We start from the raw sequence: 27,242 nt of genomic DNA on the forward strand, positions 1-27,242 counted from the left end.
ACGGGGCTGGGCAGGGGGATGGAAGGGAATGAAAGGACATTTGGAGAGCAATTAGTAGAGCAAGAAAAACAGACTTTGGACACGACACCAAAAACCAAAGCAAAGTCTTCGATCCTGCTTGAACTTCTCACGAAAGCAAAACCTGCTGTGTTTCAGAACTGCCAAAATAAAGGTTTCTAAAAGAAAATCCAGCTACAGAAATCACCAACAGGAGCAATTACAGTTGACCAACAAAGGAGGGCTTGAGTGCCACATATGAGCAACCCCATTACAGACACTCTGAAACCATCCTCAGTTTTCACTTACCCCACTCATTATCCTTAACAGCATTTAAGAACAAGTCTGACAAGCTTTGCCCTTCAACATCTTTAAATGGTTCAGAACAATAAATCCTAATCAGTTCTCTAGGTCTGGAAGTTTTATTATCGCTATGGATCACTGGCAGAGCACATTTCTGGGATCTTGCAATCATATTCAACCAAAATGATGTGAGGAGGAACAAACACGAGCTACTGGTGCCACGTTTCAGGGTTCCTGAAGTCTTGTTTCTCCAGAAAACCCTCACTGTGGATCTTTTCCCAAGTTTTCGGCCAGACCTGTACACAGTCCATTGATAATTCTTTCCAACTCCTGTTCCAACCATGACTGCTGATTTACCAGCAAAGCAAATAAAGTTTGTTAAAGCTTGTTCAATGATCAGGACAAAATGAATTTTAATGCTGAGTCTTACACTGAACAATCACAACTGAAGCTTTTTATCTTGCCTGGTGGATCAAGAGCTTTGTGAAATAAAATCACCACTAGAAGCTGAAACCGTGAAACATTCCCAGATCATTCTTTCTTATTAAACTTCTCTTTCCTACCAAACTTAACTTTTTCCTATCTAAAATTCTAGGGGTGTGTGTGGGGGGGGAAAAGGCATTAAAATGTTACCATCCCAGGCTCATCCCACCCCTCCCCGAGCCAAAAGCTTTACCTTCATCATTCTGGGCCAGAGCAGCTGCCAGGACAGCGGTGAGGGCAGTCCCCACGGAGAACCATCGCCACAGACCGAACTGCTGGACCATCTTCTGTCACACTTCACGCCAGGCAGATCTGCAAAGAGAGACGTTTCAGACCCGCCTTAATCAACCCAGGGGGGAGTGCTTACGAGCTCTGTCCCGGGGGTTGGGCAGTCTCTGAGACCAGGGCACTGTTTCTGCAGGAAAAACAGAAAATGAGCCAGGTTAACCCCATTAACATCAACACATCTGTAGGCACTCGGTAACTGTGCACACACGGCCCTCCAAGGGAAGAAAATGCAAGTTCCTGGTTCAAATCGGGTCTGATTTCCCTAATTTTCACGCGATGAGGCATTTATGCCACTCCTCCTGCTTTCAAGCACTCTGGAGAAGTGGTTGGGGCAGGGAAATTCCGCTTATTAAAACCCGTGTTCCACCAGTCCACCCGGGATTCCCAGGAATCACCCAGGAAAAACAGGAGTGATCCCCAAAGATGGTCGTCTTTAATGAGACCCTATTGATTTGTATCCAGGAAAACGGGAAAAACAAACAACAACAAAAAAAACCAAACCCCTAAAATACCCCAAACCAGGAAAATAAAGTGGCCAGGACAGGTCTGGCTGAACTCCAGAGCACATTTAGGGGGAGCAGCATTAGGAAGTTCTCTAAAGGTCTGGTTTATGGCTCCAATAAAGAGAATTTGCATATTGCTGTAACTCAGAATGAAATTATTTTTAAATATTCCTTCAAATTCAAGAAAAGGTTGTGATAAATACATTGGACTGGTCTGGAGAGAGACAGCTCCAAGGGACGAGCCAAGAACTTCTCAAAGAGCTGAATTTATTACAAATCATATCTTGCACAGCAGTTGTGTATCCAGAGTCCTGGAGGAAAACCTGTGGGTTTGCTGGTGTTTTTTTTTTCAAAAGGATGAGGGAAATTTAATAAACCAGACTGAGTGGCCCATGTTTACTTCAATATTTACGGTGGTTGACACTATCTGTTGTAGATAAATATCCATCTCTATATATTTATATTTATATACATATGTGTATATATATATAGTTAGTTTGCTTCCAGGACATCTCACATAGGTGGGATCTCCAGGTTTTCCCCAACCTTAATGGTCCAGCTGTCAACCAGCACCCCCCTGTTCACCCCCAAACCTTGTCCCCAAAGTGCCACATCCATGCAGGTTCTGGCACTTCCAGGGGTGGTGACCCCACCACTGCCCTGGCCAGCCTGTTCCAATGCTTTACAACCCTTTCCAGCAAGAATTTGTCCCTAATATCCAACCTCAGCCTGCCCTGGTGCAGCTCGAGGCCATTTCCTCCCATCCTGTCACCCGTTATTTGGGAGAAGAGACCAAACTCACCCCCACTCCCCTACAAGCTCCTTTCAGGGAGGAGAGAGAGGAATCCCAAAAGCTCAAATGTGAGTTTGTGTGAAAAGGCCCATCCCCAAGGGTCACCCCCTGTGCCCCAGAGCATCAGGAGACTGGCTTGGTTTCTTCAGGTCAGTCCAAGAAAAAGAAAAAAAAAATCACACGCACAGGCAGATTAAAGGTGTTACAAGAGCAAGGAGGAAGAGCTCAGGGGCCTCTGATATTTGATTCCACAACCTTGAGGAAAACTCCAGCTCCCCAATCACCATGTGCTATTTTGGAAAGTTATTCAGAGCTCAGCTGACACCCTCGAGTTGAGTCTGCTCCCGAGAGATTTTTTAGGACAGAATCTTGACAGATTTATTTTTGATTTTTTGATGAAATGTCAAGTTACCCACGAGGAGAGCAACGCTGCCGCTCCCAGAATAAGCAGCTCCATATGCAACTGGAATGCAAGAGAATAAAAACTGGCCCCTGTTTTTCCTTCAACTTGTACCAGAAAAAAAAACAAAACAAAAAACAACAACAACAACACAAAAAACCCCAAACCACTTCAAAAACAAAGCCAAAAAAACCAAACGCAGTAAAAAAAAAACCAAAAACCTCACAATAAAACAAAAAAAAAAACCCAAACAAGCAAGCAAAAAACCCCACAAAAAGAAAAATACGAAGTATAGAAAATGACAATCCTGAGTTGAATGATGAATTGATGAGAGAAGGAAGATCTGTAAAATAAAGACATCCAATATGTCTATAAGACTCGGGATCTTCCTGGATAATATTCTCATGTTGCTACAGCAGAACTTTAAATTTTAAGACGGGGATAAATGTAAATTAAAAATCCTCCTGAATATAAAATATCAGCTATGACATCCCAGGACCTTGAATACGCTATTATGGTAACCTCAAATAATTATTTACTGGATTCATATGAAGCTGAGTGGGGAAATATAAATAAATAGCCAGGCACGGTTGGGGTAAAAAGGGTTTTTGAAGGTTTGTACAAAATTGTTCCCGGTATGGAAATAAAACCTGCATTTTTGAAGGTTTTTTTTTAAATAAGTACAACTAACACAATCTAAAGCCACCTGTTGGGTGGAGCAGATTCTTTATGATAAAGTTACACTATCAGAAAAAGACAGGCCAGGGAAGAAAATATTTCAAGTTGTTGATATGGTTAAGGAGGTAAGAGAATGAAAAACCGGTGTACAAACAGCAAATCCTCACCCACAGTGGTGGGTGATAAACTCCTGACCCCAAATCAGAGCTGAAACTCCAGCAGAACACTGGTCCAGTAAATCAGAGAATTACAGATCTACACAATGGTTTGGGTCGGAAAGATCATCTCATTGCACCCCCCTTTTTTCCCCCCCTACTTAAAACATTCAATTTGAATCAGAAAAGAAAAAAATTTACACGTCAAAACAACGGCTCCTGAGGAACTGCCATGGTTGGGTGATCAGCACAGCATTTAACAAGTGATTAAATACCCATTTCTGTGGGTTCTGTTAATTTACACCATCACCCACAACTCCTCCAAGCATCAGAAGTGACATTTTGGTGAGTGGTGATGCTCTTTGTCTGTTACAATTGTGATAAATCTTTCTAACGATGTATTTTTAATAAAAAGTTCACACTAGTGAACTGCTTAAACGCAGGAGAAATTACAGCGGGCAGTTTTATTATAAGGTTCATCTATATTATTACTGATCTGATGAACTCAAAGACTGTGGACACAAAATAGGGAGTCTCTGAAGTGTAAATGTTTATTCGAGAGGACTGGTGCCATAATTAATCAGAAATGTCAGTAGAAACATGAGAAAAAAAACTTTGTACAGAAGCCAAAAAGGAGATGGATTTGCTTTACAGCCTGACAGCCTTCCTGGCTTGGTTAAAGCCACAGTTCATTAAACTGTGTGTCCCAAAGGGTTTATTTTTGTTTGCCTAAACAATTACCTTGAACTGCCCATGGAATAAAAATAAACTTCCCAACTATTGTTTAAACACAAGAACAGGCACACACACACAAAAAAAAAAAAAAAAAAAAAAAAAAAAAACAAAAAAAAAAAACACCACAGAATTCTGGTTTGCCTCAATGCCATTCAACCCCACAGTCACTTTAGGTGGTGTCCTATGAATTCATCTCCATAATTTCCACTCCATGTCTGGGGGGTGTTTATTTGTAAACTCCAGCAAGGCCCTGAGCCATCCCACTGATGAGGGTGCCCATCTGCAAAACACCCTCACTTGAGGCTTCACCAGGAAAATAAACCACAACTCCAGCTCAATATCAGCCCCCAAACTGCCTCCTGAGCCCATCCCACAGCACCTCCTCCTTACAGACCACGGCAAGAGCCAGTGAAGGAAGCCTTTCCCTTGGAGTTAAACCCAGGTAAGCCAGCTCTGGCTTCAGTTCAGCAGCAAGCACGAATAACTCTGTTTACCGAAGGCAAATATCTGTTTCAACGCTTTCCTGAGGATGGATTCGAGCACAAGCAAATATTTGGCTGATCTGGTACTACACTGAATAATTTACAGCGCAAACAGAACCCTCTCTCGAGTTTTGGGTCTTCCAGAAAGCAGAACACCACTGCAAGGTTTTATTTCACTAACACTTCTTCGGCATTTAAACACGTAGCTCAGCCTACGGATTCCTGGATTTGCTCAGTATTCCTGAATTAAAAGAGCTCTCACACCGCAGGATTGGCACAGCTGATTTGGATTTTGTCATCCTCCTCCCCCTGGGTGAAACCTTTTGGCAACCTGAGGAATTTTAAGGCCAAATTTCAGGATCAAACACGCTCCCGACTTGATTCCCTTTTTGCAGCTGCTGGATCTGTTCCAGCACAAGCAGACACATCAAAAACAGACTAACACTGATGCCTCTTGTCCCTGTGTTATCAGGGTCTTGAGTTTCCAGCCTTGCTTGGAGACAGCGTTTTTAGAAAGCAGAGACACAAGAACTGAAGAAAGAATTACGACAATTGGGTTTCATGGTTCTACTGCAAGCCAAGTATTGGATACTATCCCCAAAGCCTCTCTATTTTTGCCTTGCCAGAGCTGTTTCTCTCCAAGGAGCATTCACTGGGGTTATTTAATAGAGAGGAGAGAATCTGAGGTGTGAATCTCTCTCTGCCACCAGGAGATGTTCTGTCAAGAGTCCCCTCTGAGAGCTCCTTGTGGGAAACCAGCCCCGAGATCTTCACTAACACTTCAGCACTGACTTGTGTTATGACAGTGGAAACGACCCAAACTACGTGAAGTGAATTGATGTGACTGAAGGAAACAACTTTTTTTTTTTTTTTCCCCAGCAGAATTTATTTGCTGCAGCTCCTCTTTCTCCGAGGCAGGTTTTAAGTTTCGTAAAAATCCACACCCCAAAAAACTTGTCACAGCGAAGTCTCCCTTTGTACAAAGTGACACACCCTGACAGACATCATGTTCCACACCCTGACAGACATCATGTTCAGCTGCTCCTGTGGCAGCGTGACTGTTGGGCCAGAAGCTTTAAACACAGTCCTGGCTTTGGAACTCAGGACAGATCTTCATTATTTTAACCACAAATCTGCTGTTTATCACCCATTTTTTTGCCCCTGCTGTTCAGCCTGCCCTTCACTTTCCTTCTGCTCCCATCCAACAGCAACCCCAACCCAAAGAGGTCGTTGTCTTGCCTTCCCCCACCTCCTGCACTGCCAGGTGCTCGTTCTGCACATCAATCACGCTTGTCATCATCACTCCTGAACAGCTTCTTCCAAACCTCACACCCCTCTCTGCTCTCCAAGCTTTTCCATCTCTCACACCACGTCTATCAAGCCTCAAGCACTCCTTCATTCCTCTGCTCCATCACCTTTCTTCCCAGCATTTTGCAGGGATCTTACCCTAAAAAAATGCCTCTTATCCCTCCTTAAAAGGCAGTGAGAACATAATTAGACATGATTACTTGTTTTGATTATCCTTGGATTGCTTTCTGAGTTTGCTGGCCATGAGGGAAAGGAGACAGTGAAGTATTTGCTTGTGTCTTGGCATATTTAAAAGGCTTCAAAAACCTGGAATCGCTTCCCTCTTTACACTGCCCAGGAGAAGCTGTGGCTGCCCCTGGATCCCTGCAAGTGTCCAAGGTCAAGCTGGACAGAGCTTGGAGCAACCTGGGCTGGTGGAAGATGTCCCTGCCCCTGGGACAGAGATGGGCTTTGAGGTCCCTGCCAACATGCCACGATTCCATGACCCACCCATCTCCATCCAGCCATTCTACCCTCTAAACCTCCTGCTAGCAATCATGGATATCCACCTCCTGAGCCTCCATTTCTCCAGATAACCTCACACCTCCCAGCACTCAGCATTTCACTCCCTGGATTTCCTGGCTTTTGGCTATTCCTGCTCCCCGTAAAACACGGAGCACACAGCCCAGGTTTCCTCGGCTATCCCAACACTCCTGGCCTCCACTTCTCTCAAGCAAATCCTTCTCCTCCCTCCCAACCTGAAAGGCTCTGAGGAGTGCTTATGCTCAGTGATGAAAGGGAGGATTCATCCTGCCTCTGTCAGCCCCTTTGTTCAGCTGCACCTGCCGGTGATTGCAGCGCTGGGGGCTGTGTTGTGCCCACGGACTGGGACACTGGGATGAGCACAGGGCACTCATCCAGGGACAGCTGGCAACAGGGAGCCTCCCAAACCTGCTGCTGAGGGATTTAATACACATGTGAAGGGGGGGTTATCTGTTCAATGTTTTGGTGTTTTTGTTTTTGTTTTTTTTTTAACTCAAATATCCAGGCTTGTGAGGGACAGAAGAGAAATAATCTTAAAAATCATTGCAGAGACATAAGAAATCATGGCAGAGATTACTTTGGGAGACTTGCAAGGGCAGGGATTATCAGATGGTTCCTGGCTGCCATAGAGAACCATTTCCAGACCACAGGCAGATGACACATGCCAGGGATTGCTGACATAGAACCCCAGGATGGTTTGGGCTGAAGGGACTTGCAAGATTGTCGTGTTCCAACACCTTCCACCAGCCCAGGCTGCTCCAAGCCCCGTCCAACCTGGCCTTGGACACTTGCAGGGATCCAGGGGCAGCCACAGCTTCTCCGGGCACCCTGTGCCAGGGCCTGCCCACCCTCACAGCCAAGAATTTCTTCCTAATATCCCATCTAACCCTGCCCTCTGGCAGTTTAAAAACAATAAGAAAGAAGCCCAAGGATTATTTACTGCAAGGAGACATTACAGATATCAACTGAGATCTTGATGACCAACGCTGCTGCAGTAACACATTTTTCCCTTGCCACCATAATAATTCTACACTAGAGGAACAGGGACAGAAATGAAAGAACTCATGCAGAGAAATCTTTTTCACACAAACTACACATTCAGGCTTGTTCAGCAAGCCATCAGGACAGAGAGAAACCCGACCCTCCTCCTAGCTGCTACCTTTACAAAAAACAACATTCTGCAGTTGCTAATTCACGTGCTTGATTTTTCCCCCCCAGCTGCCTGTTGTAAATTTGGTAGAGCCTACAAAGCCCTTAAACCAAGTGTGAGTTTCCTCACACTTCCCTGCACCTGCTGCAAGCTAAAGAAACTGCCTGGAGTAAGGAATTCTCTTCACCTTACGTAAACTTCACTCTAAAAGTCAGATTTTCGGGAAGCTTTGGCTTAAATGACACTGTTTCAACAACACCCTGACTCAGCCTGTTGCAAGTGGCAACACATCCCCCACAGGCTTTCCCTTACCTCTTTATCCCCTGCAGTTTTTATTCCACAAAACAAATATTTAGTGGCCCATTCTCTGACCCATCTCCAAGTTTAAGTTACCAGTGCTCTCTCGTAATTTGCACCTTGAATCTATCAGATGGTTTTTAACTTGCTGAGAGCAGATTATTTTTTTTTTTTGAAAGAAACAGCTTCAACCATGGATGTGAATGGATGGGGTTAAACAACTTCCACGCCCTGTGCCAGGATTTCGGTTTCTTGCCAACCCCCTTTGAAAAGCAGAGGGGGAAAGGAAGAAATCAAAACAAGGATGAGGCAGAAACTCTTCAAAGTACCTCTTGGCGAGGAGATTCACCCTGGAACAGCTTACACCTACTGTTAACAAGGTGGCTGTAAATCATTTCAGCACAGGCAACCTCAGTCATGACTAAAATATATCCTCCTTTAATTGAAATTAATCTCAAGACATCTCTATAGAGGGGTTTCCCCGCTCTTGCAGTTTGTTTGCAGAGTTCTGCTCAATTTCCCCTCAAACCTTTTACGCATGAACCACTTACCCGACGCTTCTAATCGCCCTTTCTGCCTTTCTCAGAACAAATACAGACAGGCAAAAACACAAATTAGGTACATTTAGGTACACTTAGGGTGCAGTCATCACGTAGCTGCACACACACACCACCTGAGGCAGGCAGATTGCAGCTGGTTCAGCAGATGCCCCCCCAGGAAAATCCCGAGGGATTGGGATGTTATGGAAGTGGGGTGTTGGCTTTCTGGGCCATTGTCCTCTTGCAGGATTTCTTAGGATGAAATTCTATTCAACATAAATCTCATTTTCCAACAGGGAAAGGGCCTTTACCCAACGGAGAGACAAGGCAGCACTGCAGTTGTTACTACATCTGAATTTGAACTGTTCAGCACAAGACATCAGAATTATCCTACTATTATAGGTGGTGGCCCATTCCAACCCCCACCATTTTATAATGGGAAAGCACAGGGAATTCCTGTGTGCCACAGAGCAGTCCTTTGGAACTGCACCCTGCTTTCAGTGTCCTTGTCATTGCCTAAAAAAATAATCTCTGATTGAAGTGTTTTTTTTTAAATACACACTTACAGACTCGGGTCCTGTTGTCGCAGGTTCCCTCTCAGACTTTTCATTGTGAAGAACAGACTGTTCAGTTTGAAAAATGTTAATCACTGCTTCGAATAAAAGGTTTTCAGAACTATTGTGCTAATGACATTTTAGCTCTGCTCCAAATTGGAAGTGTAAGGACACACAGAATTTTCAAATTCATAAGGAACAGAACGACCCACTAGACTGCTCTGCTCCTTAATGCCTGCTCTAGAGTTCTTTTCAACTCAGATTAATAACTGTCCTTTTTATTCTTGAAAGGAAGAATCAGTGCAAAGGAAAAAAAAAAAAAAAGAAGCAAATTACAAAGAGTAATCACAGTATTTGGGGGATTACAGACTCATAGAATGGGTTGGGATGGAAGGGACCTCAAAGATCATCTTGTTCCAGGTTTTCAGTCCCTTCCAGTTCAGAATTAGGCCCAGGTAAGGAATGACCACTATCACTCTACAGGAATGTTTATGGGGTAGAAAATTCAGAGAATTACCTTGCTTAATACAACCAAGGAGGTTCGAGAGTGCTGTAGTTTCCCAGTGCTCTTTGCTGAACTCCTCACATCTTACCCCATCATTTATCACCAAAATCCAGCTGTAATCAATTAATATTAATGTCTCCCTTTCCTTTCTGTTCCCTCAGGCTGAATCCCACAGGTGTGGGGCTTTGTTACAGGATTCTTCTCCCTCTCTGAGGATCCCCGACCCAATCCAATCACCCACAGCCCTGCAGACCTGCCCACTGCACTAACCAGACCGCCCAAGTGAGGTCACTGGATCCACGGGAAAAGCAGGAATCACAGCCCAGAAAATCACTGTTGAGGTGAAAGAAAGAGCAGGGCAGAGAAGCCCAGGGAGAGGGGCTTGTCCCTGGAGTGAAGGTGCAGGAGATTGAAGGGGACAGGCCCTACCCCACCCCAACCATCAGCATATTTAGGATATAACCAGAAAAGGCCCCCTCTAAATAGATGGGATCTTTAATGCCTTGCAAGGTATTGTTTGCAGGCTCTGCCATGCAATAAATTGATTTAGCAAAATGTCAGGTTGGAGGGAGGAGGAGAGAAACAGGAGGTGAATTCCTCCCCAAAGAACATAAACTCTGCGACTGCACTGGAAAAGGCAGCTGAAGGATTTACTGATCTGCTGGAGTATTTAATGAAATTATTCTCGTGGGCATAGCCTTTATGAGCTGGATCATTACTATCTCTCCCCCAATAACTCACTCCCTGCTCATTATGCAAAAAAACTTCACATAAATACCTTCCCACTTATCATTTCTCTCACTCGTGTAACTGGAAGGCTGCTGCTCAAAAATCATCTTCCACTTCCCCTTTTCTACCACGGCATAATTCGGCATAAAACTTCTAAAATCCAATTCTGAGCGTCCCAAAACTCGGGGTAATTTTGCTTTGTGGCAGGACATCAAGTCCATTCCTATTTCATACGGAAGTTTTCTGTGGAGTTAATGAAATGTCCAATCTGAGCACGCATTTGGGGTTACACAGTAGATGCAGCTCACTATTTGAAAACCATAACAAGTGGTTGGATTGCAAAACACAATAAGAAGGTGGCACCTCTATAAAACGATTCAGATTTTTCCATCCTTCCCTCCCCTCAAATACACTTTTGGAGGGGAAACAACACAAACAGTCAAACTGGATTCAGTAAAGGAACAGAGGCAGACAACTATCACTTCATTTTTGGAGGAGCTCACACACACCACTAGCAATCCTACAAATGAACAAGCAGCCATCTCCTTTTTCCTACATAAGAGAAGTTTCCATCCTGGCTACATAAACATTAACACCAAAAAAAAAAAAAAAAAAAAAAAAGGCTTTGAAGAATTAAAATCATACGACAAAAATTTTTCACCCTTACAAAAACAAAGGGTTTTCAGCCTGGACAAACCCATGGCTGATCAGCCACAGCTGCTTTACCTCCTAAGAAATCAGAGAAGAAAAAGTCTTTAGGAACACACAGAGTAAAAAACACCCTAAACAGTAGGAACTGCTTCAGGGCTTGCATTGCAGAGATGGGAACTCTCTGTCCTTGTTCCCCTTTCCCTTCAGTCATGATTCCACACCTCCATCACATCCTTGTTCTGCTCCACGCAGAGTCCTGCCTGACTTAGTCACTCAGAGAAATTATTCCCGTCTCTGCAATCAGATCTGTGCTGAATTGTCCCTGCATTTCCTGAAATCATAACAACGGGGGAAAAGGCCAGAGTAATTCCAAGGGAGAAGGAACAGCGTGTTTTTCCTCCCTCTTGTGTTTCAGTGGAGCAACTGAAAAAGCCTTTTTTATGAAAATTCAAATGCTTGAGAAAAAGAGGAACTGTCACCACATCCCCAGTGCTGCTTCAGGACAGGGCAGAAGGCAAATCCCAGGCACCATCCCGGGTGCTGGAGGTCAGAGTCAGGACCAGGTTCATATCCTACACCTGTGGGAACACTGGGCCTTTGAGCAGAGGGGGAAACCAAGCAAACCCCCCAAACCAAAGTCCTCGAGTTCTTCCCCATCAGTGAACAGTCCCAGTTCAGTTCAGCCTCAGCTCTGTGGTCTTTGCTGCTTCTCTGCTCTGTCCAACTCAGCAGGAAAGCAGCAGTGCACCTCACCTTAAAAAACTCTCCCTAGCTGTGGAAAAAGCACTGCTATTTTTTGGCTGGTTGTAGCTTTCCTGGGATCCCACTGATGGGACTGATCTCAGGAGTGAGTTACTACACCCACCTGCTCCCTTCTCCTGCCTGCATCCTTTCATCTCTTCCATTAACTCACCTGCCTGACCTTTCCCTGGGAAATCATTCCCTCCATTTCCTCCCATTTCCCAGCAGTGCCCCAGCTTCCAGAGATGGGAAAGAATCCTCATCTCCTTACGTGCCCTCCAGGAGAGGTCATTCATTGTAATAGAAATGCTGAGGACAAACCAACTGCCACACATTCTGTCGGTGTCCAATGGTTTCAAGAGCCAAATGTCTGTGTCAGGATTATCCATCACTGCACTGCAATGACAAGGAAGGTTTTTTTGAGTGGAAAGAGAGTTTTAAGGCATCTTCTAACATTGAAAGGCCATCAGGATGTTCCTCAAGGGGCACCAATGATTTGTCTTTCTACAGAGGAGTCGTTTTAACACCCGTGTTCCCAAAGCAGAGCAGGAACCCTTTGGCACCCCATTTACAGGAAGCACTCAGTCAGGGCTGCATGCAAATGTAACTGAGCCTGGCTGGTGGAAAATAAACCAGGGGAAAAAACTGGGCAGAGAGCAAAAAGAAAGAGGCAGGGAGAAACAAATCTGCAGAAGCAGCTGCTGACCGTCAGTCATTCGGGTGCCAACCTGATGGCAGGGAACTGAGACACCTTCAGAGCCACTCTGCAAGCTCAGCTCTGCCCTCACTGGGACTCCTCAGGTCGCAGTTCTGACCAAAAGCTGCCCCTGAGGGAACAGTGCACAGAAATGGAGCAAGCACAGCCTTCCCCTTCCTCAAAAATCATCTGCTTTAACGAGGGCTGACGAAGGCAAAAGCCATGCAGGAGGCTGGAGGGGAGAGCTACACTCGGGGGAGGCAGGGAGGTATATTTATATACAGTGGGGAGCAAAGAAAGGTACTTCTAAAAATCAACACGTAATAAAAGCAGAACAACTGCATTTCACGGACCCAACTCAAAGATCTGCTGCACAGACATATGGCACATAATAAAGTGGTTAGAAATTGGTTAGAGCTGCTGAAATACCACTGAGTAAACGAAATTATCTTCTAACAATACTCAGCTACTGGGAACAGTTCCTGCCTTTGTATACCAATTACTGCTAATTACTGTAAGGCCACCACACTTCCTAAAGCAGCACCAGAAGGTAACTTATAACACCAGCAAATGAAATGTCTGTTACATCAACTGCAAGAAGAATTACTCTTTGTTACAAACCTGGTTTTAATTCAATAGGTAACAGCCAGCAAAACAGTGTGATTGATACTGTTAGTTAATAAAGCAATAAATCACTGAGAACAATCTAATAATATTTAATAATAGAAAGATTATTTAATTCTTACGGATGAGCGAAGCAGTGGAAGGGAGATGCTTCTCCTCGATTAGAGAGCCCTAAAAGGGTGATGCATCACAGCATTAGTGGTGCCTTTGTTCCCAATTTCCTGCTGGGCAGATGAACATTCAGCTGCCAGAGGGGCAGAGGTCTGGGAGCTTGGAGAGCACGGACATCCCAAACACCAAGGATCATGGAATGGTCTGGGTTGGAAGGGACCTGAAAGATCACCCCATTCCACCCCCTGCCATGGGCAGGGACACCTCCCACCAGCCCAGGCTGCTCCAGCCTGGCCTGGGACACTCCCAGGGATCCAGGGGCAGCCACAGCTTCTCAGGTCCCCCTGGATGGTTGGGGGATCTTCCCATTGCAATCACAAACCGTACAGAAGAAACAGAACATCTGTTTCTACATTCCAGAGGTTTCCAATTATTTGAAACCCCCCACACACACTCACACTTCCCAACAGCCAGAAGGACCCTGCATAAATCGGGTTCCTCAGAAGTTTCGGCTTCAATAATTTTGCAACACTAAAGCTTTTTTACGCCCTAGGGATGAAAAAATGACAGCAGAACGTCAGAATTGCAGCATTTCTGTGAGCAGACTTGCTTAAAAAAAGGAAAAAAAAAATTGATCCTCAAATGCTTTTCAGCACTATTTCCTCTGGTTCTGCTACTCTCTTCCAGCTCATAGTAGGATGCACCCCATTTCCCACCTGAAGTGCAGGAAAATGAAAGTTTGCTGAGAGCCAGCGCAGAACCAGAGCAGAGCTCCTCATGCATTTCAGCTGAGGCCCGTGTGCTGCAGAGCCCCAGGCTCTGAGGACAGCCAGGCACTGCAGGAAAAACGTCTTCATTTTGCTCCTCAGACCATCTCAGGCACATGTGATAAATCTGGAGAGCAGCTTGCCAAGTGTGTGTTCTGAAGAGGAAGAAAATCGAGGCAGGAGAGGAACAGATTTCAGTAAACAGACTCATTATCTTACAAGTGGTGCTCGTGAAGCAGGAGCCACGAGGGACAGGGTCCTCCTCCTGGCACACTGAGTCACTCCCACTGGGCACTGCGGTCCACAAAGCCCACTGCTGGAAAAGCCACCCCACACAAAGCTCCACATCCACTGGTGATTCACCCCAAGGCTTTAACGGGGCAGGAAAAGGCCCAAAATAAATAATAATAATAAAGCACAAATCTGCAACTGTCAGGAAAGCAGGTTCAGGGGAGTTCTGGATGCATATGCACCTTATATATATAAATATATATATATATATGTCCACAGAGGGTCACAGTAACACTTAGATCAGCATTCGCTGCAGAATCCCTCAGTGCTGATTTTCAGCATCACTCAGCATCTTGCAAGCTGTTTAATATTTTCTCTTTATGGTCTGCTCTACAGGATTTGAAATCTTCAAAATGTGGACGTTCAGACCATAATGTAATGCACAATAGCCAAGAACTCTGAGGAGAACATTGGATGCAGGCAGTAAGGAAGGCGGTGATGGGGGAATTCTGATTCCCTAAAACCACGCAAAAGCATTTCCCAAACAGTTTCCTCTGCATGATTTTACCAGTTATCGGAATTCCTTCAAATTCTTCATGCCAGATGCTTCTTCCCTCCTTAAGTTAATTTTCCATGGTAGAACATGAAGATATTTACCCCTAACCAGTGCCTCTTGTAATCCTAATTGAGCAGCACCCAAACCTCACTCTTTAATTCCCCCTGTTCATGTCCAAGTGTGTTCAGATGAGTGTTCAGACCTCCCTGTTCCATCTGATCATATGGGAAGGCACTGAAGCAGCACAAGTGGAAGGTGTGATGGGCAATTTAGCCTTTAATTGATCTAAGCTTGGAATTGAAGCTGTAATACACAATTTCATTTTATGTTTTAATCAGTCTCCTAATATAGCCTTTTCATCTCCAGAAGCACACACTGGAGTTTGGAAGGGTGCAGTGCAAGGCTCAGCTGAGCTCTTCACATCACCTGAAAAAAACCTGAGCCCTGAATTTCAATTAACCCAAGAAAAACAGCTCCAAAGAAGCTTTGCACGGGTGAGAACTGAGGGAAAATCCCAATGTTTCACCTCACTTCCAACAAAGAAACCTAATTTTAAAATAAATAATATGAAACAATATTAGAAATTAAAAACAAACACCCCTAAAAAGCCTGACAAATAATGGAGGAAAAGCAGCAGTTGCTGAGATTTCTTTACCCAATCACATTCCCTCCACTTCAGTGACTCGAGAGTCCATCATTACCACATCAGGAGCATGAAAACAGGTGAATAAAACACTGGAGAAGAGAGTCTTTACTCAGCACTGCAGAGAAGCAGAGGCTGATCCACCTGCATCTCCCCCCACCCCAAACAGGAACTGGCTTCCTCCGTGCCACAAGAACTTTCTCGTCTCTCACGCAAGCACAGATGGTTTGGGTTGGAAGGGACCTTCAAGATCCTCATCCCACCCCCTGCCATGGGCAGGGACACCTCCCAGCAGCACAGGTTGCTCCAAGCCCCATCCAACCTGGCCTGGGACACTTCCAGGGATCCAGGGGTCTCCCCACCTCTCATAGTTGCCCACTCCTGAAAGTTCCCTGCACAGAATCGAGTGAACATCCCCATCCTGGCAGAGGCTTTAAATGTGTGAAGTAAATCAAGAAATATCCACGGTTCAACAATGGACAGCACAAAGATGAAACAAAAGCTCCACCCCTCAGAATTCCACGTGAATACTAGAAAATAGAACAAAAAAAAAAAACACCTCAGAAGTTTTTAGTCACAGATCCCAGCCCATGGATCCCCCCTGTATCCCATCCCCACCTTGTCCCCAGCCCAGAGCACTGAGTGCCACGGCCAGACCTGCCTGGGACACCTCCAGGGGTGAGGACTCCAAACCTCCCTGGGCAGCCCCTGCCAATCCCTGACCACCCTTGTCTGTCAAATTCTTCCTGAACATTTTAACTGAGACAATTAAAAGGGTTTTGTTTCAGAGGCCCCTTGCCCAGGTTTGCCCCCGATGGATTTCCAGCACCACGGACAGAGCTTGTAACTTGGGACAGCCCACAGGGGGGTGAGAAACCTCCTCTCCCTGAAAACACCCTCTAAATTCAGATCTTGTGTTCGTTACTAACCAGCTCTCAGGGCAACAGGGCCACCAGAAACACCTCCTAATGTAAGGAAATCGAAAAGCAAATGGCCCAGCCATACACACAGTTATCAGGAGCACTTGTGAAGCAGGTGCTGCCTCAGGCTCTCGACAGGGCGGTCAGGCAGTGGGTGCGACAGACCTTTCAGGCACCCAGTAAATAAAACTGTCAGAACAAGACAAATGAACAGCTGGGAGTGCGAAAAAAACATTTTAATTGAACTTGATCTGTGCATCAGTTCAGCCTCTGGGGCAAACTAAAACTGCTTGGCTCTTACTGCCCTAGAAACATCCAAATCTCTGTCCAGTGTGATTCATGTTCCAGGCTGAATCATCGGAGCCAAATAAGGAAAAGTAACTCCCTGACTTTGTTCTAAAGCACCAGCCCTCACCTGACGCAGCAACACTGCTCTGAACCTCTATGGACACAACCAGAAGGACAAGAGAAGACTCAGGCAGGGCTCAAAAAATTAGTAGCTCTTCCCCTGTCTCCCCAAAAAATATGGAGACCAAGGATCTGCCATGGCTCCCTGTCATAGGTCATGTGTTGGTAAGATACTGAGAGCTGAAAGGAGTAGAATCACCTTGTCCTGATGGTAAATAAAAAAGAGGATTTACTGCCTTTTGCAACCTGTGGTTATGAGAAAAAAATCCAGGGTAGCAACTATTCAAAGTAGTATTAGTCATTCCTAGCTGAAAGCACACATCTTCCCTTTCAGATTGCTGGGGATTCAAAAGGTGGATTTGAGGCCTAAGTAATAAAACCAGAACTACCATTCAGGTGCTCCCAAAGCAACACAAAGGCGAACACACCACTAGATTTCTTTACTTTCAGATCTGTCCTGGAGGTAAAGTGGGCACTGAATGACAGATCTGATACCAACTGAAACCACAACAAATTCTTCTTCTGCAACCTGGTCTGGTGGAAGGTGTTCCAACCCACGGCAGGGGGGTGGGACAGGATGACCTGTAAGGTCCCCTCCAGTGCAGACTGTTCTGTGATCCTCTAAGGGAACAGAGACGACAACTGTCACACTTGACTTTGATTATCTGTGAAAGTTAGAACTTTGCACAGTTTTTATTGCTCTTCTCCAAAAGCTGATGACTCAGAAAGAACTGGCAGGAAAGGCTGGAAAAGTCAGCAAATGTGGCTTTGCTTATTTCCATCATGAAGATCGGTGGCAATCATGTCTGTGACTGCACGAGCAGCTCCTTTCCCAGCAGTGCATCCCAACCCCCTCCCAGGCCACGCTCTGAACACTCTGTGTACACCCAGCTGTGCAGTGGGGAGGGAGAATGCAGGGGGGGTGGCACAGGGCAGCCAAATCCATCCATTTTCAGGATTTCACACAAGAGCACATGCAGGAAAACAACCAAGGAACGCTCAACAAAAACCAAGTGTGGGCAAAGGAGACAAACTGAGCGGTTTCCTTGGGGACACATCTGCTCTCTGTGGTCCCTTCTCAGCTGGAGAGAAGCGTCCTGTGCTGCTCAGGGCGGGAGAAAAACCATCTTCTGTGTTCACTTCTCAAACCTCAAGCACCAGGACTAACAAAAGTGCCCAAGCACAAAGAGACTTCAGCAGAGTTGCTCATTTTGGCTTGCTTGGAAGGTTTCACGAGGGGGATGTTGCCTCGGCAGAGAAAAAGCTATGAAGGCTTCGAGCCACTCAAGAGAAAAATGCAGGTCCCCCCTCTGCCCTCCCCCAGAATCAATACCCTGGTACCACCTCCAGCTTGTCCTCACACAGAAAACACAAACCCAGTTCTTCTACTGAAGATTCAGATCAGTTCCACTATCTTTTTTTTTTTTTTTTGTTAAATAAGCCAACATGTAAGAGGAGCAATCCACTTGGAGTGGATGACGGTGTGATTTACATAGATCTTTGTAATAATATATTCCAAGAGCCTGACAAATTGCCTTCGGTAATTTAGTCAACAAAATTCCCCCATTTGATATCCCTTCTGAGAAATCACGAAACAAATATTAAACAGATGCTGACAAGCTGTTCCTAAACACGGATGCAACATCATTTTTTAAAAGTGCTTGACTAATCAACATTTAAAAGTAAAAACAGTGCTTGTGACCTGCCTTATCATCCAAACAATGTATTATTTTCCCCTTCTAAATCAAGGCCCTATTTGCAATTCATTATTGTATTTGATTTATCGTGCACAGCCCTACAAACCCCACTCACCCTCCGGCTCCTCAGCCCCAGCCAGCTGCCAGCCCTCACAGCACCCTGGCAATTTGATATCTCATCTAAAGCTCCTTTTTTTTTTCATCTCATAAATATGTAACCCCACCCCCAACACCAAAACCAAGAGTCAAATCAATGAGAGAAGCTTCAAATCCAGAGCCTGTTGCTCCAGCAGTGCCCACAGTCACCCCAGCCCGCTGAGGAGCTCGAGCATGGGATGCTTTACAAGGATCTCTAGTCAGGAATAGTTTCACAGCAAGGGGAAATTTATAACATCCCCTGTTAATTTATTTCAGTGGCTGATTGCCTTCTGTCAAATATTTACAGCTTGTTTACGATTCGAACCAAAATCAACAATTCTGACTTCCAGCCGTTGCACTTTTGCTGCACATTTGACTGCAAGAATAAAGGCCCTCAAGGGCTAAAAAAAAAATCAACCTGGATCAAAAAGGTCACTCTGCTATTTTTTCTTTCTGCTTGTGTGAGGTGTGTTGGTGTCCCACAGCATTTATTTTAAAAGCTTTATTATTAAAATTTTTATATATATCTATTATTTCCCATGAAGAGCAACAACACTGTGGAATTCCCAGGTACACACAGGGAGTTTCCAATATTCCAATTTGCCTCCTCCATCTGGTTCTTCACCCTTTCCACAGACACCAACTACCCAATTTCCAGCCCCTCCTCACCTCACCAGGCTGATGAGTCTGGCAAACAAGGACTGCAGCAAAACCCCTCCATCTTCCTCATTGTTCGAATGCTGCCATTTAATTCACCTGGGGGACATTCAGCAAATCCTGAAAGGGCAGAGATGTCACCACCAGAGCTGCCTGAGACCTGCCCAGGCTGATAAATCACAGGCAGTCAGGGACTCCAACCAGGCACTTGCAGGAATAAAGGCTTGGTAAGCTCTGATGGAAGTCAGGGGGAACTCACAGCCACCAGAATCCAGCTCTTCCATAATCACAGCCCAGCAACTCACAGAAATAACAGGGCTAAGGTTATGCCCTGGGATATACACAAACATACACATTTATATTTATATATTCATGGCACCCAAGACATTGTTATTGTTTATTTACTCACTATTGACACACACCACTTACTTGCTTCATCAACACACATCAGGTTGCAGGTACAACTATTTCAACACTGAATATTTGTGTCCAGGAGCATTTTCACTGGAACTGCTCCAACAAATGTCATTATTCACATGAACTGTAAGATGCCCATTGCTACGATCCAGTTCTGCCCAAATATACACAGAATAGAACACCACACTGGAAAAAAAAAAAGCTCTGAAGAGAGGTTTTAATTCAGCATCTCAAAGCAAAACACTAAAGGGGAAGAAAAAAAAAAAAAAAAAGAAATTTAGCACACTCAGATTCAGTATAAATCCCAAAACTGGATGCTTGAAGTAAGGAAGAACCAAGAAAGCTTTCTTTTTGGAAATAAGGAGCAATTCTGAGCATCCAGTGACAGTGAGCTGTTTTCTGGGGTTCCAAAGACAAAATATGACCCCAAGACATCCACAGCAGAGGCACGAGACAACAGAGGTGAAGGTCAGGCGTATCAGAAGGTTGTGTTGTCTCAGTTTGTTTATTGTAGCTTTGCAATCAATCCCACAGCTCCTCACCTTGTGGAATCATCAGCACTTTGCTTGTTAAACCTTCCAGTCAAGGGGATCACCCTGAACTCCCTCGCCCTGGAGACCCAGAAATCAAACCAGCATGTGCAGAAGGTCCCTGCAATCCGGGTTCCTACTCTGGGGGTTATTTTCCATCAAGGTGGAAGAGAAAGAGGAGAAGTAAAGAACCCTGCACGTGGGGAGGAACAACCCCAGGGACCAGCACAGGCTGGGGGGGACCTGCTGGGGAGCAGCTCTGGGAGAAGGGGGAAGATGATTTAGGCTGTCAGTGTTCCCCATGAAGCAGCTTATTAACAACCCAGGACTGTCACCACCACACAGAATCAAACCTCCAAAGGCTGCAAGAGAAAAAAAAACCCACACCACCGAAATTAATAAATGTGTTTGTTGCCAGGAGTCTGTCTCTCCCTTCCCCAAAAATTCCATGTATAAATTAATTGTAAGCAGTGTATTTTGCACTTCAAAGATGCACCAGTGACGCTGGTTTTTAGGTCATACCTGTTCTTGTATCTGCACTGGGGTAAACACTCATTAGGACAAGGACAGAAATCCTCCCTCTGCCCCAAGTTCCCAACTGCAATCCAAGGAAGTACCTCCACGCCTAACACCAAGAATGAGACACACACAGACCCTGGAAAGGGATAATCCCTTCCATTTAGTCTCCAGTTTCAACCATATCCCTCTGATGTGCATCTCCCGCATCTCTCCCTCTTACCAATCACAAGAATTATTGAGAGAGGATACACTGCATTTTTGACCAGCAAAATCCCAAGGACAAGCTTTGTCTTGGCAGCAGTTTGTGGATTTAGGATGTGTGTAGATGATCACCTGTCTCTGAAGAGCCCTTTCAGCCCAGCAGTCACAGCTCTGAAACTTTTTATGTTCAGGTTAGTTGAGTTTCCCCCATCTGCAAAAAGAGCAGCTTCACTTGATTTGAAAGTCCAGCCACACTTGATCCATATATCACAGCACATTAACTGAAAATGAGATCTATAAAGCAGCTGATGGTTTGGGTTTTCTAATTAAATGCAGAGTACAGGCTCATATCTGCTCTGTGCACTCACAGCAAGCCAAGAGCAGAGGCAGACAGGAACAGATCTTATCCCCTTCCACAAGCAACAGCCCGTTTCATACACAAACTATTGTCCTTCTGGACGAGATGGGCTTGTGACGAGCAGGAAAAAAACTCCCTTCCTGGCCAAGGTCCCCTCCACTGCAGTGACTGTATCGTGGACTTGCTTGTTTCCAGCGTGATCATTAGTTAATTTGTGCCTTATCTACACAAACAGCAGATGAGCACTCCAACAGGTCTGGAGCAAGAAGCACCCCCAAGGCTGAGAGCTCAGAGAGACTCAAGGACCTGGATAAAAGTGCAGCACACACATCTGTACCTAGGCAGACACTCTTCATAAGGAAATCAGGACTCAAGCAGAAGATGCAACTCCAGGAAAAGAAGAATTAACTTTTATAGTAAAATTAAGACAGCTGGCAAAAAGTACTGCGTGGGAATAGCAGCTGGGTAGGGTGTAATTACAAGATAATAATAATAATAATAATAAAACAACAACCTGAGCCACCGAATTGCAGACACAGGAAGATCAGTGCTGTAGAGGCAGCACAACGAAAATCCTGAGAGCAGAATCTGTGCTTAAAAAAAGAAGCATGACATCCATTTCTACAGGTAGAAGGAACAGCCACTCCAAAGGTGTCCCCAATACAACAGACTCAGGAAATAAAATCACTGAAGAATATTCTTCAAATTGTTGAAGAAGATCTCCAAGATCATCAAGTCCAACTGTTCCCCCACCACTGACCCCTGTCCCCAAGTGTCACATCCACAGGGCTTTTAAATCCCTCCAGGGACCGTGACTCGGTCATATTGCAAATTCAGGGTGGCATTTGGAACAGGGCATCATTAAACCCACTTTCAAAATCAACAGATGGAAGCTGAAGGGGGAAAAAAAAAAAAAATAAAAAATTGGAATTTCAGTTCTGGCTTCCCTGGAGCAGTGTCTCATTCCCAAAAGGAGGAAGAGCCAAACAACAACAACTCCTAGCTGGCAGTGCTATGCAGTTTGCAGCAGGGCTATTATTACCTTAGCCTAATAGCAAGAGACTTAAATTAGCAGATTCAATTAGGGCTGTGCAAAATAAAAATCAAAGACAGCCATCGTAGGGGTATTGCCTTTTCACAATGTGTTATTCTCAGTAAAAGCAAAGAAAAAAAAAAAAAAAAAAAGAAGAAAACCAAGCCCCTGATTAAAGTAACAGAGGAAATTATGTTCCTTCTCAAAGCCACTAATTAGGTTTTTGTGGGAATGCTGGAGGGGGGACGGGTGAACCTGTGTTAGTGTCCAATCTACACCCTTCTGGGTTTCAGATTTCATTTACATCCCCATCCAAATCCCAATTTATCTCATTAGAGAGCAGCATTTCAATCCACATTTTTTTGTCAGAAACCAAAGCAGGCGCTTTTGACACTCCGGGGCCAAATCAGTGGTGAACACCGGCAGGGAACACAGGGAAACCTCCAGCTGCAGAGAGACCCGAGAGCAACAACCCTCAGAAGCAAAACAAAAGGCGTAAACCCCTTTGCCTGGAGCATCATCGGTGACTGAGCCTCCTCACCTCTGTGCAAAGCCTCCAGCCCCAAAACCTGTGCCTTGTCTCCAGAAAACGGGATGAAAAACAGCGTTTTTTGAGGGTCATCTCTCAACCCAGCTGCATTTCCATCAGCTACTCACAACGTGCACGGGAGCAAAGAGCCATCAAGGGCTGCACAGAAGGAAGCCAATCCAGGGAAAACCTCAAAGAACTGAAGCCAAGGGTTAAATACATCAACCTGCCCAGCTGCTGACTCGGGCAATCCTGATGCTAATGCAAAGGTATAAAGTAAAGGGCAAACAAATAAAAATACAGGATAACTGGAATCAGTGCCTTAAAATGCGACTTTAAAATGCAATCTAAAAAAAAACAAACAAACAACCCAGAGCAAACAAATCGGTTCAATAAGTTTCATGTCCTTTTCCAAACTGTTCTCTTATTAATATGACTAATAAAGTTTGGCTACAACAAAGCAATAACCCGTGCATGAAAAATGGGGAGCATGAACACACAGCTAATGTTTGGAGAAGGAAAGGTGACCGGCCACACACTTCAGAAAGAAACACACAGGAGTGAAATAAAGCTCTGTTCACAATGAGAATGTTAATTCTGAATTAACTTATTGCTTTTTCTTTGAATATGCATCCCAGAGTTAGGCTGATATTTATGAGATAAACAGGTGTACCAACCACTCCAGGCGGCGTCTGCTTAGAAACACCCTTTGGGAAACGATGATAAACCAACAGTGCAACGCAGAAGTAATCAAGTATTTTTTTCCACTCTCAGAGCAAAGAGTCGTGGACAAACCCAGCCCAGGCACTTCCAGGGCTGTGGGATGGAGCTGGGAACCGACACTGCCACACTCTGCTGACAGGCACCTGCCCGGGCTTCTCCACCATCAGATGTTCCACTGAACAGACCGTGCTTCCTTCAGGACATAACGCTGGGTTTTAGGCAGGCAAGGAACACCCAGATTTCCTGCTATCACCTCACCATCTGCTGCGGGTCTTGTTGACAGTTACAGGTTTGGAAACGTTCTGGTGCGAGTCCACGTGTGTGTTATCCGAGACTGCCCCAACTGCCCACAGACATCCCTGCAGCTCTCTGCTCCCAGGAACATCTGTTCCCAAAGGTCTCACAGCGTTCCTGGAGCAGCCCCTGCTGAACTGCCCTGCCATGCTCTGGGGCACCTCACCCACCCTGCAGCTGCTGCTGTGGAAGGGCCATGGGAGCTCAGGTGAACCTTCTGCCTCATCACAGCCAACTCCAGCCCAGTTTAAGCTGCTCTTCCTTTCCAAGGAGCTGAAATAACTGTGGTACCACTGCAGCACCTGAAGCCTCTGTCCCTGCAGGTCTGCAGGCAGCTCCCTAAGCAGCTGAGAGCAGGGAGGGGTGGAGAGATCAGTGGGACAACAAGGGGCACCTGGCCCTGGGCACGCAGAGAGCAGACCCTGCTATTGATTCCAGCCACACCCAGCAATCTCTGGGCTCCACCAAAACTCCAGATACACACAGGAACACCCATGAAACCTGCACACGAACACACTTTCAGCAAGGCCAGTCTCCGACCTAACCACATGCACAGAGGTGGAAGCCCAAGGGCTGCTCCATCCCCTGGAACAACACAGGGAAAGTTTCATCAACCCCAAAGACACAACTTGCACGCGTTATCATCATAAAAGAACCATCAAAGACACAGCTCTCTCCCTCAAACCTGGGGAAAAAAAAAAAACAACCCTACATTAAATATCCATTAAGACCAGAGAAAATGCTTTTCACAGGATGCAGCGATTTGGCTGGAAACCAACTTTTTAATTAATTAAACTGCAAGCAGAAAAAGCACAACTCAGAGGCCCACTTCAATTTATTTCCTATTTTCTCTACGTAGTCTGTAAAGTTACATCCCCAAACTTGCTCTGATACCCAAATTTCACAATAGCCACCCGAGATGGCAACATCAAAACCCAAAGAAAAGGTATTGTTTCATTGCTCCTGCAGTTTCGAAATTACAGGGAAAAAAAAAAAAAACAACAAAACAAACACATGCCTGCAATTAAAGTAAAAAAAAAAAAGTTTGGAAACAATCTTATTTTGCTCATTAAAAGTCGAATCCGGGCTGCTTTGAAGTCTGAGCCACACAATTTCAGGTTGGGAAAGGAGAGACCGAAAAGAGTTTGTTGTTTTCCCTTTTTATTTTTCAACCAGCCTCTCCAGCAACGTTTATCAATTCTAAATGCAAATTAAGCTCGCCTTAATTTTATATTTGTATTCAAAAGGCTGATTGCCAAATGCTTTAGTAACAAATAACACAGTAGGTCTTAAGAGCTCAAGAAAAAGGACAGATAACATGTATCTACATTTCTAAGACTTAAATTAGATTCAGTTCACACTATCACAGACACGAAAATTAAAAGCCCCGAGAAGGCTTTAATACAGAAACTGGTAACTTATCACACTTCACAAAAGTATCAACTACTCCAAGCAGGCTGCAGCCAGAAATTTTACTCTTCCCTTAATAATAACCTGACCCATTTCAACTCAAATAAACACAGCAGAGTTTAAAACTTCACTTAAAAAGAACCCCAAGCACTTCACATTCCCTAATTTTCTAATAAACATCTTTAAAAACAAGAGCCAAAATCTTTTCTTTTAAAGGCTACCACTTCTTCCCCCTGCCCACCAGAGCAAACCCCCCACTCAACCAGAGTTCAAAAAAATAAATAAAATTTCTTACATTTCCTCCCAGCAGCAGCAATTCGGGTTCCCCACTCTGACTCCAACTTTCGGCAGCTTCTTCTTGCAAAAATAAAGAAGCCAGACCTTCTCCTCCCCTCTGCACTGCTCGGGAGGCAGAGCCTGAGCAAGCCTTGCACAGCACACCTCAGCTAGTTTGGGGTTTCTAGGGGGAGGAGGCAGTGGAGGTGCACAGGTTTATATCATTCCTTAATTTCAGGTTTTTTGGGGTTTTTTTTTACACATCCAGCCCCAGGTGCAGGGACTTTCTCATCAAGGGAGGCACTTCATCTGTGCTCGTCCCTTCCTTTTAAAGTACATTTTGAAACCTGCAGCAGGTGACCAGGAGAGTTTGATTAGGAAGCAGCAGGACCAACGATCAGCAGACAAAATCAGACAAACAAATCATCTGTCCAAAAAAAAAAATAAAACCCCAGAGAGATGTCTGTGCAACACAGAACCGGGATGCTGCTCTGGCAGCACTAAAAATGCACAGAGGGCAAGTTTGCCTCTAAATTCACCCCCTGGCTCGTCCCCGAAGTCTTTTACACCCTCTTGTTGGTTTTACATCAAGAAGAGGAGATAATCACTGTGACAAACGGCAACATTTACATTTTGGGGATTAATTCACTCCTGAGCACATCACCTGCCTGCCCCTTCACTCCCAGAGAGTCGGAGGCCGTACAGAGCCTGAATTTAAGCGAGGCTTTGTTAAACCTCTGGACAGAGGGCCTAAAGAGTCCTTCCCAGAAGCCCAGAGCAATTCGGGATTCCTTGGAATTTCTCAGTGCGTGACTCAGAATTGTTGATTTTCCCGGAAGTTTAAAAATTCTGTCAAAAAATACCAGCAGAATCTGCAGAGTGCCAAAACTATGAATGCTGAAAACCCATAATTTGTTTCCTTCCAACCTCTGAGAACTAACGGCGTTATTAAATGCCACATATCAAGAATGAGATTAGGCCTTCATCAATTTACAGATCTTACTGATTAAGCAATATTGCCCGTGCTACTTTACAGACTCAAACTACAATTTAACTGGCTGGTAAATAACTGGAGGCAAAAGATTCATCCAAAATGGGAAAGTTTTAAAAATGTAAAGAAATAACCTGTAAAGAACACAAAGCTGCATCCCCACCTGCAGGGCATGTGCAGCTGACCCTCCTGAGAGGAGATCTTTGAACACCCAGCCCAAAGTCAGCAGGTGCTGAACTGCTCAGTGGCCTCAGAAAAACCCCAAAATAAACGTGGCTCTGTGTCACCAGCCCTTCAGCAGGAATCACTGACCACACAGGACTCACTGAAACACCCGTTTCCTACGTGGCATCCACACCTGACAAAAAAAAAAAAAAAGGACAAACACCCCCCCAAATCAAGCCAGTAACAGAACACGTGACAACGTTCCGTTTGTTACCAACAGGTCGGGCGAGAGAGCCAAGAATGTGGATTCCACAAGTAAAACACTGCAGCACCAGCATCCCCGGGGTTTGGTGCTTTTCCCTTCCTTTTCCTGCTGCCCTGCAGCTGCGAAGCCCGCAGTGTGAGCAGCGTGCAGGGAGCGGTGACCCCAGCCTGCGGAGCAGGGACACGGGGGCTGCTGGCACTGCCATCGGAATGCTGATGGCAATCAGGGACAGGAGCAGCGTGCCTGTGGCCACTGGGAGGATTCACAAC

The 27,242-nt window shown here is 45.1% G+C and overlaps 1 protein-coding gene across 8 annotated transcripts in view; it reads right to left on the bottom strand.

Moving 5' to 3' along the window:
- The window catches only part of PCDH15 (protocadherin related 15), a 315,783-nt gene that overhangs the window by 181,578 nt on the left and 106,963 nt on the right, over positions 1-27,242 (bottom strand). For 7 of the 8 annotated variants that reach the window (XM_027889680.1, XM_027889686.1, XM_027889679.1 and 4 more), the window contains exon 3: positions 977-1,095. In XM_027889680.1, coding sequence (XP_027745481.1) covers positions 977-1,067 — 91 coding nt within the window. In that variant the 5' untranslated portion in view covers positions 1,068-1,095. Of the gene's footprint in view, positions 1-976; positions 1,096-8,056; positions 8,068-27,242 lie in introns of those variants that run through there. The other variant, XM_027889677.1, reaches the window with a different exon arrangement.

Source organism: Empidonax traillii, unplaced genomic scaffold, assembly GCF_003031625.1.
Source record: "Empidonax traillii isolate 1590-97213 ecotype Southwest subspecies unplaced genomic scaffold, ASM303162v1 scaffold269:size870118, whole genome shotgun sequence".
Taxonomy (NCBI): domain Eukaryota; kingdom Metazoa; phylum Chordata; class Aves; order Passeriformes; family Tyrannidae; genus Empidonax; species Empidonax traillii.